The sequence below is a fragment of the Pinus tabuliformis genome, chromosome 5_1, assembly GCF_031772625.1.
Source record: "Pinus tabuliformis cultivar Carrire ecotype Pingquan chromosome 5_1, CPIR1, whole genome shotgun sequence".
In the NCBI taxonomy this organism is placed as follows: Eukaryota; Viridiplantae; Streptophyta; class Pinopsida; order Pinales; family Pinaceae; genus Pinus; species Pinus tabuliformis.
In genome coordinates, this window is record NC_142305.1 from 94,656,530 (window position 1) to 94,672,097 (window position 15,568).

At 38.6% G+C, this 15,568-nt stretch overlaps 1 protein-coding gene across 2 annotated transcripts in view; it reads right to left on the reverse strand.

Moving 5' to 3' along the window:
- Positions 1–2,290: 2,290 nt before the first annotated feature.
- Positions 2,291–15,568, reverse strand: part of LOC149163612 (uncharacterized) — a 79,080-nt gene continuing 65,802 nt past the window's right edge. For both annotated transcript variants that reach the window (XM_089431787.1, XM_089431786.1), the window contains exon 7: positions 2,291–2,691. In XM_089431787.1, the coding sequence (XP_089287913.1) occupies positions 2,597–2,691 (95 nt within the window). In that variant the 3' untranslated portion in view covers positions 2,291–2,596. The remainder of the gene's footprint in view (positions 2,692–15,568) is intronic.

Sequence of the window (15,568 nt, forward strand, 5' to 3'; positions counted from 1 at the left end):
TTTACATGGACAAGTTTGACCTTTTACAAAGTGTAACATGACTTCATTACATGACAATGACTCTATCATTTTATGACAAAATGACATATAATTCCTAAAGTCTCTCAATGGGACTCTTGACTCAAAAATAAAATCTCTTGCTTATGAAACCCATGAAGCAAGCAATACAATAATTTTATTTTTCTTCTTTACATCTCATTACATAAAATCATAATTACATGTCATTATGAAGACCGAACCTAGTTACACTTTTCAACACATGGGAGGAAATGCTCCATCAACATTATTTCCTCTTGGAGTTGAGTAGCGTAAAATATGAGTTTCATTTGATCATGTTTGAGAGTGAAGATCAACATGTGAATTCACCCTTTGGAGATGTGTTAACATTGAGTTAATGTCAACATTAATAACATAATATTAAAAAAAATAATCAATTTAAAAAAAATAATAAAACTACAAGTCACACAAAAGAGAACAATAAAAGGTCGATGTTTCACTATTTCTAAAACAATACATCTTCAAGAATTTATTTACCAATAAGTATATAAAAATGAAAAAGTTAAATATCTTTGACTCCTATGGTCATTCTATTGACTATAATTAAAAGCAGAAAACTAAGTTTCAGCAACAAAATATTACAATTTATTTATTTCATAGTCAATCGTTCAATATGGAATGAGAATTATACCAAACTGTGATTTAATATAAACCAGTGTAGATCCATCTGAACCGCAGACATGTCAAGCACCGAGACAAATCAAATCTCTTAACGTGGAAACCTTTCCTCAAGCTTTGCAAAGAGAATTGCTCTTTTGAAAGATTTGATTCCTCTCAATATTTGATAGATCTAGGATTAAAATGGATCTAAACTAGTTTTATGAATTTGAAGAATTGGTTCCATCTTTAACAATCTCAGATCTTCATTTCTAAGGTACTACCTATCTATTTTTTTACTATTTTTCATATTTTACTCTATCATCATCTTAAATGCTCGTCAAATGAAATAATGGCGCCATTTGTATAATTTAATATTTATAAATTGAAAATTTTCCAAACACTTATTTTTATTGTTCTAAGTTATTCACATCTAAATGTTAGGTATTGAACTTCCTGTTTGTAATTGTTACAAGCCTAGAACTTTAGAACAAAAAATTTCTTCAATTGTTTGAAGAACACATTTTTCAAACAAAATATTGTGTTCAAAGAGGGTTACCCTGTTAGACTACTCAATTCTTTCAGATAGCCTAAAGTGAGAAGGATATTTTACTTTATCGAATAACTTGGCCTTGTTCTTTTCAATAGGTCACCTTTAGGAACACCACCAATATAGGCAATGATTTTGATGATATATGGTTATTTGTTGTAGCCAGAATTATTTTGGACTCTAGAGGCCAATGATGTATTTTGGTTCAGATATAAATTGCACTCCATAATATTATGGTATATCTACATATAAGAAAATTTTGCATATTTGTGTCTAATGATTCAGATTCACAAGGATTATATATGTTTTTATTGAATTTTGAATTTTTTTTATATTTTTCTATTATCGGTTTAAATTTATTTTTTCTTCAGTTCTGCTCCACTTTCAACCTGTTGCCAATTTTAGGGGTCAACTGGTTTAGTGATCAGTGCAATTCTGATAACATTGTCCCAGATGAGTGGCTGATACTTCAATAGAAGCAATAGGAATCATTAGAATGAATGATTATTTTCACCAATTGACACTATTTTACAACTTAATATTCCTTCCGATGACTTTTATTTGATATACTAAATAACATGTATCCCAAATGAGCAATTGATACTTTAGGAGAAACATTAGAATCATTAGAATGCATGATTAATCTCACCAACTGGCACTACTTAACCAATAAGTATTCCTTCTCGTTATCTTACTTAGATTCAATGATAAATACACTTATCCAAGTTGAGCAGTAGCTTTGGTGCAAGCAAGACCAGGATGATATGATAAAGTAAATAATAAAAAATCAAAAGAATCTCTTATGAAAAGCTTAAAATCTCACCTGCAAATAAAAAGCATCCTAGATAATCAAATGTAAATGTATTTGAAATAGTTATTTTGCACTAGCACAAAGAGAAAAAATAAATAGCCACTCCGAATAAACTCTTTGTTTTAAGCATTCATATTTTGATGTCTACAAAATTAGCTCGAGCTCCCAAAACGAGAGACATAAGAGACGATTGAATTTATTTTGCAAAATATTCACCTCTATTGTTCTCATCTGATTTCTTTTGTAAATCATATTTCGTCAAAAGCACCAAAACATAATGAAATTCCGCTTATAAAGATTAAAAATTCATCACAAAACCAGCAAAACAGTATATCATACATTACATCCAAATGCTAGATGAACGTCAGCTATTATACCCATTAAACTCTTGGCCGCCTGCTTAACTATAAGAGCAGACTTGCATTCATTTACATACTTGACCAGAGTAATAAACTGAACATTTGCTAATTTAAAGCAACTTCCAAACACTGCAAGATACAAAGAAACAAAGGCGTGGACCTTCCTGCATCTTAACAAGGTCCAAGTTTCCATCCAGTCATTGCAGCAGAGGAACGCCAATTTTATCCTTCTTCATCAAGTGCCAATGTGTATCTATACTGCTCACCCTGAGCATCAGTTATGTATTCTGATCCTCTAATTCGAACAGCATAGCAAGCTGCCCATTCATAAACCCAGTAAGTCAATACCAATTCAAAGACCTTAACAAATCCAAGGTAGCTGATCACTCTCACACAAGCAGAAAAATTACTATCGTACAAACCCAAACAATATTGTACTGTTAAGAACCTTGTACAATGAAAACCGTGTTCATATTGAAGTGAGAACAGCCATTAGCAAATTCAGTCACTTGCAACTTGTATCAGGGCCATGATATTTATATGACATGTAAGATATAAACTTCAAATACAAAGCAACATCAACCTTCTCAGGTAATTTTTATGATTTATAAAATGTATGATTTATAAAATGCTTTTCATGAATTATTAAAACATTTGAAATATTTAGAAAAACATACTAAGGTAGTTTCAAAATTACTTGGATTATGGCAACTCAATGAAACATGTGCTTATCATGTAATCCTACCTAAGATCGCTTTGCAGATAGAGTATTTATTGCTATGTATCTGTGTTGTTAAAACAGAATTAGATCTTAAAAGACCCTCATTATTGTATATCGAAAAGTGTTGAGAAAGTGTAACTAGGTTTGGTTTTCACCACAAGTTGTAATTATGATTTTAATATTTATAAAGAAGAAACAAATGTTTTTATTGTATTCCTCACATCATGGGTTTCATAAGCAAGAAGTGTTTTACTTAGGTCAAAGAGTTCTTTTTGATCATTGATGTCTTTAGGATTTATGAATATAATTACAAAATGTTATATTACACAAGTAAAACCCATACTCCAAGACGCTGTCACTATCTCTCTCAGCTAAACGAACAAAACAGTCTCCATATGGATCTATCGCATGAGCCACTATAAGTATGTAAGTAATCTCGCTCCAAAAGGACAAGAAGAAGAATTCGATATCTCTACTAATCTCACAAGTAATGCGAAGGCAATCGAATATGAACCATATCTATCACATGTTTTGGGTTAAAGTAATCTCTGTTTCATCACAGTGATATGAAGTAAACTACGAAATATATATATCTCTGTCTCGGGTTAGGGCAGCCTCTGTTTCATCAATACGAAGAAGAGATTTCCATCACAGTTTCGGGTATACTCCGTCTCATCACGTGTACCAATGAACCAGCCACTGTCTTAGGACAGTATCCATACAAGGAGACATATAAAGCAAGATGCTGTGATAAAGAAGACCGAAGATAGAACATTCTGTCAAGCGAGAATACTGAACTGTGGGATATATTGTGAAGGAGGAGAACAGGACAGTGTTAAGGTTTCAGAGGTCGAGATTCTCCAGTACTATGACAGCTAGAAGGAGAAGGATCTCAGAGGTATGCAAGAAGAATGACTGTGCAGAATCTATGAGATAGTGACAAGTGTCTTGGAAGTAAGCCTGGGTCAAGCAGTTTTGTTAAGGGTCTTGGTATTCGTCAATTAGATATCTATAAGAAGAGATTGAAGGGTTTTCCTCTCCAAGAGGGAGAGGTTTTGGCCCTAGCAGAATGCCAACATCGTGTGTTCTTGTCTCTTTATTTTTGGTAGCAATTTGATGAAATAAACACACTCTGTAATAATAAGAAGAAGATCAAGCTAAGATCAATTGTAACAGCACTTCACAAATTGTTATCAAGACTAGAAGAACCTTACTAATCATATTTGCCCTAGATTCTTCAACAAAAAGAGACAGCTTTGCAGGACTACAGAAAACTGGATTCAAAGGATGCGATGTTGACAGTAATGCTACAGTAATGTAATTAAGCAAAAAAGGCCTCCAAAAATGTATTGAAACAAATGTTATACCATCAAATGGATGCCAACAGTGAGAAAAAGCACTGTTGATCGTGTCTTTCAAGAAAAGCCTAACGTACTGGTCGATATTATATGTAAATGAGCTTGGAAATAAAAAAACTGCAGAGCTCAGTGCACTCATACAGCAGACGGTACCAAGAAAATGTTCACCGAAAGGATCACACTGAGCATCTAAAGCTTACGATGAGTAAATTTTAAAGTTTACCTCATCACAATGATTAGCTCATAGAAGCTTATGCCCCAACTAAATGCTTAGGAGGGAAAATTTAAAACAGTCCAGCTCAGAAGTACAAATAAAACCTCCATCAAAATTACCTTAAGCATTTCAGGATGTGAAGAAGAATGGAGGACTAAATTCTTGGGTGTAGGACATCTCTCAGATTGTCAGTTTAATTATATTCTTTCGAGGTCAGCAAGTGATGCCCATTGGACATTTTAAGTAAGACCTTGATATTTTTTATGTAAATGGCTCAAAGGATAGCATTAAATATTATAGTGCAATATTCCTAACGTGACCATTTTATCAATGGACTGGTAACTCAGAGGCAGGCTTGTATATGTGAAAGAGAAAGGAATAGTTGTTCCTGTCAGAAACACTGAAGTGAGCTCAAATTTTGATTGACATAACCTGAAACGGGGTGAAGATGCACACTCATTCATATGCCCGATATTACTCAGGTTGACCTAGACTGTAAAGAATAACAACTGTTTTGGGAATTTAGCTCTTTTGGTAAATTTCTAGAGACTTCAATTTTTTTGGCAAGATTTGGTGATGTATGAAATGATGAAAAAATAGGTAGAAACAAGAAACAATTTGTGGATGTGAAAGTTCCATGTAAAAATGTAATCAGTGGAACAAGCAGCCTCAACTACACATAAATGACTAGCTGATGAAGATCCTGCAAGGCTATTAGAATATGGATTTTCTGTTGATGTTTGTAGTTCGGGCAGGGACTTTTGCACAGCCCTAAGTGTCTAGGTGTGCAAGAAGTCACCCACAGATCTCCTTAGGACACTTATTCAAGTGTGAGCAAGTTGCTATTGTAACTTAGCCTAAGTTTTGACTTCGAAAAACACATAAATTATTATGTTGACTAATTGAGCTAAAGTAAACTCACAAAAGGTGAAATAATGGTTATGTTTTAATTTAGCCATTGAATTTAAGTGAGACAAAAATAATCTTGGCTGTCAAGCACATTGGAAATTAGGGTTAGGGATTTAGTTCAATGTAAAGTTATAAATGCAAGGATAAAAACAGGAAAAGACACACCAAACAGCAGCACAAGACATTGAGACAGGCATCTCAGTGAGAAGTGTGATACTCTAGTGTGTTGGGTCCGAGGAAGTGCAAACAGGGAGAATTAGAAATCTAGATCAGCCAAGGATATTGAAGACTGATCTAGGACCTGATCTGCTATATCAGATACAAAGCATTGTATACCTGTAGTTTTTCTTAATTGGTTCATTATCCCCGGACAGGAGCCCAAGTAAGTTCTGAATATAATGAAGAACCGTTGATTGGGCAGAATTCATTTGTCATTGTGATTGAGATTGGTTAATGTAAAATTTGTTTCCGCTAATTAAGTTAAGAATCTAGTTGTGCTTTCATTCAGTCAATTCACAATCTACTAGGTTAATGAATTTCCATGTGCTAGGTTTGCACAAAAAATTAACATGGTATCAGAGCCTGAAACTTTGAAAAGTAATCTCAAGATCATGCAAAAGCCAGGATCTGTACAAGATCGTTGATGCTAGGTTTGACCACGATCGTAGAAGGTGCAAATTATTTTTTTAAGGCAAAAGGAAATCGGTTGTATGGAATCTATACAGTGGTACAGATGAGAATTTAAATTGTGGTACAGGGGGGCTGAAGACATATTTTTTTGGTTGAGTTTAAAATCAAATAAAAAATTGGGGCAAGTCAGCACCCCTAAGTGGGCTCTCAAACCCACCCAACTCACGCATAGAAAGAAGCCACCCATTAGGGCTGCAGAGTAAACATCCACAGAGGAAACATGATGCAGGGAATCGGAGCATGATCCGACAGGTTTGCACAAGCAGACAGGAAATCGCGGAAGAGAAGTGGCAAACACTGTGGCGACATTGCCAAGGAATCAGATTGCACCTAGCTGACAACCCATTGGATGGTGCCACTAGCAGACAAGGAATGCAGTGATTGATCCATGACTATTGGACCATTCTAACTCAGTTTTATATTAATTTGCATTCTAACTCAGTTTTATAATTAAAAATATTAATTATTTTAATATCTCCCAAACTGATTAGATTCTAACCAAACCATTTCTGGTTATTGGAGATCTCATATGCTTTAGCCTCTCCACCAATTTTCGTGGCTAGAGCACATCAGATACTACCCCAAATCAACACTCCCTCTTAGTGAGGACTGTGCTCTAGTAATACTCTTCACTGAGCATCACCCTGATCATCCGGCATCGGTCCCTATGCTGATGCTAGGCTTGTTGCCGAACATCCTCTGCACCGCTGCATCATGTACTGCTACCCATGGCCCTGCCACTGCCACTGCTGCATCTGCACTACAACCCCTCTCAACATGTTGCATCATGCTGCCCATAACAATGCCACTACTAATTGTTGCACTGCAATTCAGTTACTGAGAAGTAAGTAACTGATCTCCCAACTCTGACATCCGTCAGTCCTGCTACTCCTCTTCGGGGCTCCCGTAGCAAGGTATAATCCAAGAGGTTGGGTACCTCAAGGGTCCTGCCTCTCATTGCCCATAGTCCATCTGACTACAGCTCGATGTCTCCCCACCTCTTCTCTTGAGGTGCATGAGCACTCATGGCACAGTCATCATCTATCTCCACTTCTTTCTCCGCCCCTGTTGGCACATCCTTGGTATCAGAAGCCTCTCCCTTGCTCTTCTTCCTCAAACACTAGCTTGCATAGTGACCCAGTTCCCCACAGTGGAAGCATTTGACCTTGGAGAGGTCCTTCTTTCGTTTGTCCTGCTTTCCCTCATATGCTAGGGCAGCATCCTCCTCTTCCTCCTACTTGATTATGACCCCCTTTTCGCTGCTTCCCGCCTTGGTTAGCCTTCTGATCTCTTCTTGACGAAGAGCCGCCCACAGTTCCTCCCAATTTGGAAGGGTCGACCTGCCCAGTATGCTCTGGACAAATACCTCCCAATCCTCTGAGACTACGTTCAATGCGGTCCTCACCATCATCTCCTCATCCGGCGTGGCCCCTATGGAAGTTAGCTGATCCCGAATCTCCTTCAATCGACCGAGGAAGGTATCTATCTGTTCTCCCTTCTGCATCTGGTATGACCGCAGCTGATTTTTTAGTAGCATCTTCCTCTACACGGAAGTATGTTGATACAATTTCGATAGGGCCCCCCACATCGCATTTGTCGTGTCATTTTCGGCAATATGTGGTACTAAATGGTCCTTGACCCCGTCAAGGATGATGCTCTTGGCCCTCGCCATTGCCTCCTCGTACTTTTCGTTCTCAGCCAGGTCAACTGGGATCGCTATCGTGTTCAAGGTGAAGTGCTTGAGACGATTCCTGTCTAGAACGGATAAGATCCTGGCCTCCCAAACTACGAAGTTTGAAGCTCTGTCCACTCTGTCTTGATCTCTTACCCTGTTCACTGTCATTTCATTGCTCCTCTTTCGACCTTTCCGAGTCTCTCTACTTCCCTCCTGGAATTTCTCGGTGTGACTCCCTCTGAGCCTCGAATTCCCTCCTCGAAACCCCTCTACCAATGTCAAGATGCCCCCAATCCAATCGTTAATGCAATTGCACCATTGATCTAGATTTCTTTGCTAGAAATCCTCGACAGCAACTCCCTCCTCCTTGGTCTTGCCCTGTTAGGTACTATTTTTTGACCACAGTACCCCACCAGCTTCACTCCGCAACTTACCCACAGCCTCCTATGCCCCAGCAAGTTGAAGGTTAGAGCCTCTAGGCTCTGCGCAATCCCGGCACCAGCAAAATCCACACCTCTTGGCCACAGGCACCAATCGTTCCTCACTGAGAAAGATGACCGGGCACTGCGTAGGTCAGGTCTGCTCCTCTCTCCCATTGCGCTGATCCTCTTCCGACTTGGACTGATGACACAGGCACTGCGTCACCCCTTCCTTGCTGCTTTTCTGCTAGGAACAACTTCTGTCACTCGAGACAATTGTTTCTGCTCGGCTGATGCCCTCAGTTATCCTGTGATCTGCAACCATGCTCTGATACCATGTTGAAATTTCTAAGTCTAACTGTTAGAAATCCTTCTTGTACTTTCTGATTTATTTCTTCCTACTTGTTATGTTAATTAACAAGTTATTTACCATGTAAATACTAAAAATAAATACAAGTACAGTCTCAACACATACAAATCATCAACTGAAGGAAAAAACAAGCACACAAGTGACACTGTTATTTTTGGACTAATGTCCCCGGAAAAACCCAATGCGGGAAAACCGGTGCAGCTATCTGAGGGTTTTATTATTAAGCAGTTTCAAAATACAATCTGGGTGCCAGAAATGGCTCACCCAACAGAGAATGCCCTCGGCAGTAGTACCTCTCAATCGGAGACAGATATCAGCCCCAATCTGCCCCACGAAATCTCCCAGCATCAGCCTCTAGGGTCTGCGTCAACCTCTCTGGCCCAGCGTCAGCCTCTCGAGGCTCTGCGTCAGCCTCTGGAGCCTCTGCGTGTCCCATGTTGGCCCTCCTCAGGCTCTGTGCAGCTCCTGGCTACCTTTGCGTGGCCTCTGGCTGCTTCTACGTGGCCTCTAGCTAGCTCTGCATCAACCCTCTCCCGGCTTCTGCGCTGATGCTCCCGGTACTATCTCTGCCTCTCTGCTACTGCATTCACTGCCCCTCAGCTGCAACTCTGATCACTCCTTTGATTTCCTTAGCAAGCCCTGCCCCAGAAAATCGAATTCTTGATCAACTCGGTGTGTTCTCCAAGTGACCCTCAAGCCTCCTCTTATACTTTTCTCGTTGACAATTCAATGGCCGAGATTAAGTCCCTAATCAATGGCTAAGATTAGATCTGGCTTGATCCATGACTTTTGGACCATTCTAACCCAGTTTTATATTAATTCACATTAATATTTTATTTTCCCTAAGTTTAGACTTAGGGACTCCATTAAAAATATTAATTATTTCAATATCTCCTGAACTGGTTAGATTCTACCCAAACCATTTCTGGGTATTGGAGATCTCATGTGCTTTAGCCTCTCCACCAATTTTCGTGGCTAGAGCACATTCGATACTGCCCCAAATCAACACCTTGATCTAGTAGATCAAGGACAACAAATCTCTCCCGATTACACTGATTGGTAACCAGCATGCTACCAAAACTTCGAGAGATTTACCTGTACAAACAACCCCAATCAATAATATACTTTCACATGTTCATAAACAAACACAAACCTTCGGGGTCTTTCAGACAACTGATGTTGCTTCTCAACACAGTAGGACTATCAACCGAATCTTTGACAGAAGATTCCTCAATCATACACTTTCCTTTCCTACTTCACATGCAGCAACATATCCTTCAAAATTCATTCTCCAATCAAAACTATGCTATGCCCTCCCTCTCAACCAGGGAGCTTTCCTCTATCCAGGCTCCCTCTTAATCTCAGGGAGATTTCTTCTATTCGGGCTCCCTCTTAACCCAGGGAGATCAGCTTCTTCTTATTGGAGAATCTTTCATGGCTTCCATCCTTCTTATCAGAGTCATTCATATATCATGCTTATCACATCAACTTTACTTACGATCATCTTCACCATCTTGAAGATGATGTACCTGCACAACTTAGATAACAAGTACAACCAAAACTATAGAAGCATGAAGTTAGCCATATCAGAAACTTATAATAACGAAAGCATTAGACTTTACAAACATAATCAACAAGAGACTATATTTCAACTTCTTGCCCAGGTTTAGTTAAACCCTAAATCACATCAACAACTCAAAATATTAAACTCATCTAGGGTTTCAATATTCTTTCAATGATATGACAAGTTCTTTCATATAGAAAACCCTAGAAACAATTCAAACAAGTAATGTGTCTAACAACTATCAGAATTCATATGTTAGACTCTTCATTAGGATTTCATATATATCCTAGATTTTATCCATGAGCTCACGGCGTAATCAACAACATGACTAGCTTCTACTAGGGTTTGATGTACATCCTATATTTCTCATTTAGACAGTCTCAACAATCACTATATAGATAGATTCCAAATTGTTATTTCACACATACTAGAGAATTTAACTACTAGGGTTTAGCTGCAAAACCCTAGATTTCACAAACAACATTATCCTAGAATATCAAACTCAGATAAGGGCTCATATTTAAACCCTAAGACCTAGACCAGGCTAGGATTTTAACCAAATGGACACATATACACCTAGGGTTTCATTCCTAGGATCTTACCTTAAAGTCATAACAAGAGTTTTGTTTATAGATCCAACCAAACCCTAAAGATCTAGGGTTTCATAACATAGCAAAGCAAACCCAAATATACCAAAACTCCAAAGATTTTGAATCTCATACAACATTATTCAACCCTAACAAGTTAGGGTTTCATGATCATACCCAAACCCCAAACATGACATCATCATTAAAAACTTCAAATAGCATTTCTAATAACCCTAGGTAGGCTAGGGTTTCACATATCAACATTAGCATACCCTTAAGTTAGGGTTTTCCAGAGAACCTGTCTAGGGTTCTATAAGAACAATCAAGGATGTAAAGAGGGTAGATTTATCAAGTGATGAATCACCCTAAACAAGAATCTTTATGATTCAAGACAGCTAGACATAACAATGTTAGTAATGTAACGCAAATTTCAAAATACGATGAATGTACTTTTAAGAGAATCTTATAAGATGTATGGTCTAAGACATACCTGGAGGTGTTCCTTGACAAACCTTGTAAGGATTCCTTGAAGTGTTCTCTTTGTATTAAGTCATAATCTTGTATACCTGTAATACATACTTTCAAGAAAAACATGTGATACCAAGAACATGATTTAATTTCTCAAGTTAGATCTCCTACATAACCATGGAGGATGGAAGATTTAATTTTTTGCCTACCTGCACTGAAAAATTGAACTGCTCAAGCAATTCGCACTTCCTAGTTGAGGTTCTGTGCAACCCCTCAGAAACTCGTCCTGTTGCTCCCTTTGAACAGGGAATTTTTGCCTCTACTTCTGAACTTCCCCATCTGATCAAAATCACTCTAATACCATGTGAAAATTTCAACTATTGCAGCAACTGGAAATTATTCTTCTAACTGTAAATTAATTAATAGTTTATTTGCCCATAAAAACAATGAATAATTCACAACCGAAATTTTCACCAAATTAAATTATGCAGAAGATGAAATAGAAATTGAGAAAATACTAGCGCACAGATAAAAATATGACAATTATTTTTGGACAGAAGTCCCCAGAAAAACCCAACTTGGGAAAATTGGTGCAGCAACCGAGGGTCTTTATTATTAAGCAGCAGTGAGAAATTTTGAGTAGAACTGGATGCCGAAATATGGCAATCCTATATAGAAAAATACTGGCAAAATTCTAGTAAGGAATTATTCCTCACCCCACAAGCAATTCAGGCTTAGAGTGCCAGCTCCAAGTGAGTCCTCCAAACAGCTTTTGCACAAGCTTGCGTCACCCTAGCGCAATCCCTTCCACGCTCTGCCTAAAACAATTGCTCCTCAAGCCGTCCTGTCTATTGCTGACTGAGAAACTGTCTCTTCGGCACTCTAGAAAATATTTCCGGCCTTTGGAACTAAAACTCAGCTTCTCTCCAGCAAAATCGAATTGCCTCTAGAGACTTTTGCGCAACCCCTGTGTCAGCCTCTCTGTGGCTATTTCTGTCTCTCTACAAGCTACTATTTGGAACTGGAATCTCTTCCTATGAACTCATTGTCCCTGCCCCTCTCTATCTTTGCTTCCTTCTCTGGTTCAAACTCTTTCGGTTGTTGTTCTCTCTGGAGAATTGAACTGCCCAAGGAAATCGATCTCAAAGTGTCTCAAGTGTGTGTTCTCCATCTACCCATCGACCTCCTCATATATTCTCCAGTTGGGACTCCAACATCCAAGATTAAAACATAATCGATGGCTGAGATCATTTATGGATCGCTTTGTGCGAGTTTCTAGATGATTCACACCTTTCTCAATTAATATTGATTAATTAACCCCTTTTTCCTAAGTTTAGACTTAGGAAATATTAAAAAATAGGCTAATAATCTAATTGAGGCACTTCTAGGTGGAATTTCCAATAACGGTTTATGGGTTATGGAGATCTCTAGTGTTTTAGCCTCTCTGCAAAGTTTCGAGACTAGAACACTTTTGATGCTTCAAAAACTAACATGTTGGAGTTGATTTGGTTAATTTTCACCTTTATTGACCTTACTCAAAATCTAGATTATTTCATGGTGAAAAGTGCCTCATTAGGGTTGACGTCATCAAACCTAAGCAATTTAGTCCCCCAATAAATCTTAGTTTTATACAAGGCTTCAACTTAGGGCTTGGTTTAAGGTTTTCCATCTATCGTTGATCATACCTCCAATTAAACCTTTTTGTTATGCTTGCGTGCTTAGATGTACCTTTGTCAAGCTACTTCTTAAAACCCTAGGTATCAAGCACTTTTTTCTAGGCTTTGCTTGTGGTATGATATTCCTTTATTAGATTATTGTGCCCTAATCCATAGAAGAAGTACCTTTCTCATCCATTCACATACATCACCTTGAGTCAATTGAATTAGAACATCTTTTATGTGATCAACTGGGAAGCCTCTCATCTGGTGAAATCCCACTAAAGAGTAGGAGTTGGAGTTCCAAGGTGACAGTGGCAACCACCTCATTGTTGTATCTTAATCTAGCTCTTGCCTTGTGAGGCCTCTCACAAGGCCTACTAGATTTTGAGGCAACACATATCACAGCCTTCTCTTAAGACTAGTACAAATTGAGCCATACCAACCCTAGCTAGGGAAAATCAATAAAAAATAGCCACCAAGAAGATCCAATATGCAAGAATCACTCCAAGGCATCCCCCAAGGCAAAGCATCCTCTCTTCTTCTTATTCATAATTCTACCCTAAGGGTTTTATCACAACACCCTAATCTCCTATCTTCAAGGAATAAACCCTAACCATAGACCTCCAAGATGCTCCAAGGTACTCCAAGAAGACCATGAAACCCTAGGAATTCAAGGGAGAAAGAGATCAAACATGTGAAGACTCTAGATAAAGAGAGAGAGAGGGAGAGGCTAGTGCACACTTTTCTCTCAATCATAACTCATCACAAGAGTGAATACAAGTGTTTGAATGAACATATACCAATGGAAAGATTACCTCCCTCCTTTATTTATATGACGAATAAGGCCAACAATATAATGTGGGCCTTAACTCTTACAAACAATCTACAATGGGCACTTGTATGCTAACACAAGTGAGATGCTACACTCCAAAGTACATATGCCTTGCTCAAGATGATGTTGTGAATGATAATGGCTCCAATGTGATGTATCTATGAAAGGAAAATCCACATCACTCCATCACAAGCCTCGACAAATTCCATCAATCCTCCTAAGCAACGTACTCCACTAAGTCAATTGTCCCTGCAAGACCACCGTCAATGCCATAGGCAACATTGAGCCACCTCTCGTCCTCCAAATAGGCATCAAAGCTATCACAACCTAACTAGGAATCAATGCACTCTTCAATGCTTCATAATGCTCCTCAACCCATGTAGGGTGCTCTCTAAGTGATAGGATCCTTCATGGGGTGCCAATGAAAGGCGTCCACCAAACTATCAAGAGAACTCGAACACCTAAGGGAAGAACACTAAACCAACAACCATTTAAGGTTAAGCATCCAAAGAGCTCAATTATTCTTATCCTTGAAGGGCTATCTCTCATGTGCTAATCCATCTCAAGACCATCCAAGCATTGAACATACACCATCAATCCCAAATTCCATGAAGCACCCCAGGCATGGTGTAAACACTTTCGGAGTAACATTAAATGTTAACATTCCCTCTTTACAAAGGAAATGTTTACAATAACACCTTTACGCTCCCTTTGCAACTCCACCAAATATGCTACCTACAAATATGTCTTGGAATCAACCACTTTCATAAAACAGTGCGAACAACGCATATGGATTTCCAATGAATTAATTAATTATGAGCAAGCTGAAGCTCAATAATAATACAGAGATATTTACAATAATAGAAACATCAAGTTTCTATGTAGAATATGGAAACAATCAGTTTCATCTAAGAAACTGCTAAAAGAATAAAAATAGCAACAGCTAAAAGAATGAGCATTAAATACTAAATAGGAATAGGAATATTCTAATACCCTCCCTTAATGCTCAATCTATTTACAACACCAATAGACCCTCTGAATTTTACAAATTTATCAGGACCAAGAGGCTTGGTGAAAATGTCGGCGGGCTGCTCTGTTGTGGGAACATATTGCAACTGAACTGAGCCATCTTCAACAAGCTGGCGAATGTAGTGACAATGAGTTTCCACATGCTTTGTTCGTTCATGAAAGACTGGATTCTTGGCAAGTTTGAGCACTCCCTGATTATCACAAAACAAAGAAGTAGGCCCTGTCTGGGAAACATGCATATCTGCAAGCATACGTCGAAGCCAAACTGCCTCACAGGATGCCTTAACTGCTCCCCGATACTCTGCTTCTGTTGAGGAGAGAGCCACTGCCTGTTGCTTCTTACTAGTCCAAGTAACAGCACCGGATCCTAGACTAAACACATACCCAGCTGTAGATTTACGGTCGTCAACCGAACCGGCCCAGTCAGAATCAGTGTAGCCACTGAGTATAGGATTGGAACTTCGAGTGTATAGGAGGCCATAGTCAGAAGTGCCACGCACATATCGTAGCACACGCTTTGCTGCTTTCCAATGATCAGCTTTAGGAGCTGACATGAAGCGGGAAATGTAGCTTACTGCAAAACTGATGTCAGGTCTGGTAGCAGTAAGATAGATGAGACTGCCCACTAATTGCCTGAATAAAGTTTCATCCACAAGGGGAGAGGATGACTGTGCTGAAAGTTTGAGCCCTGGTTCCATAA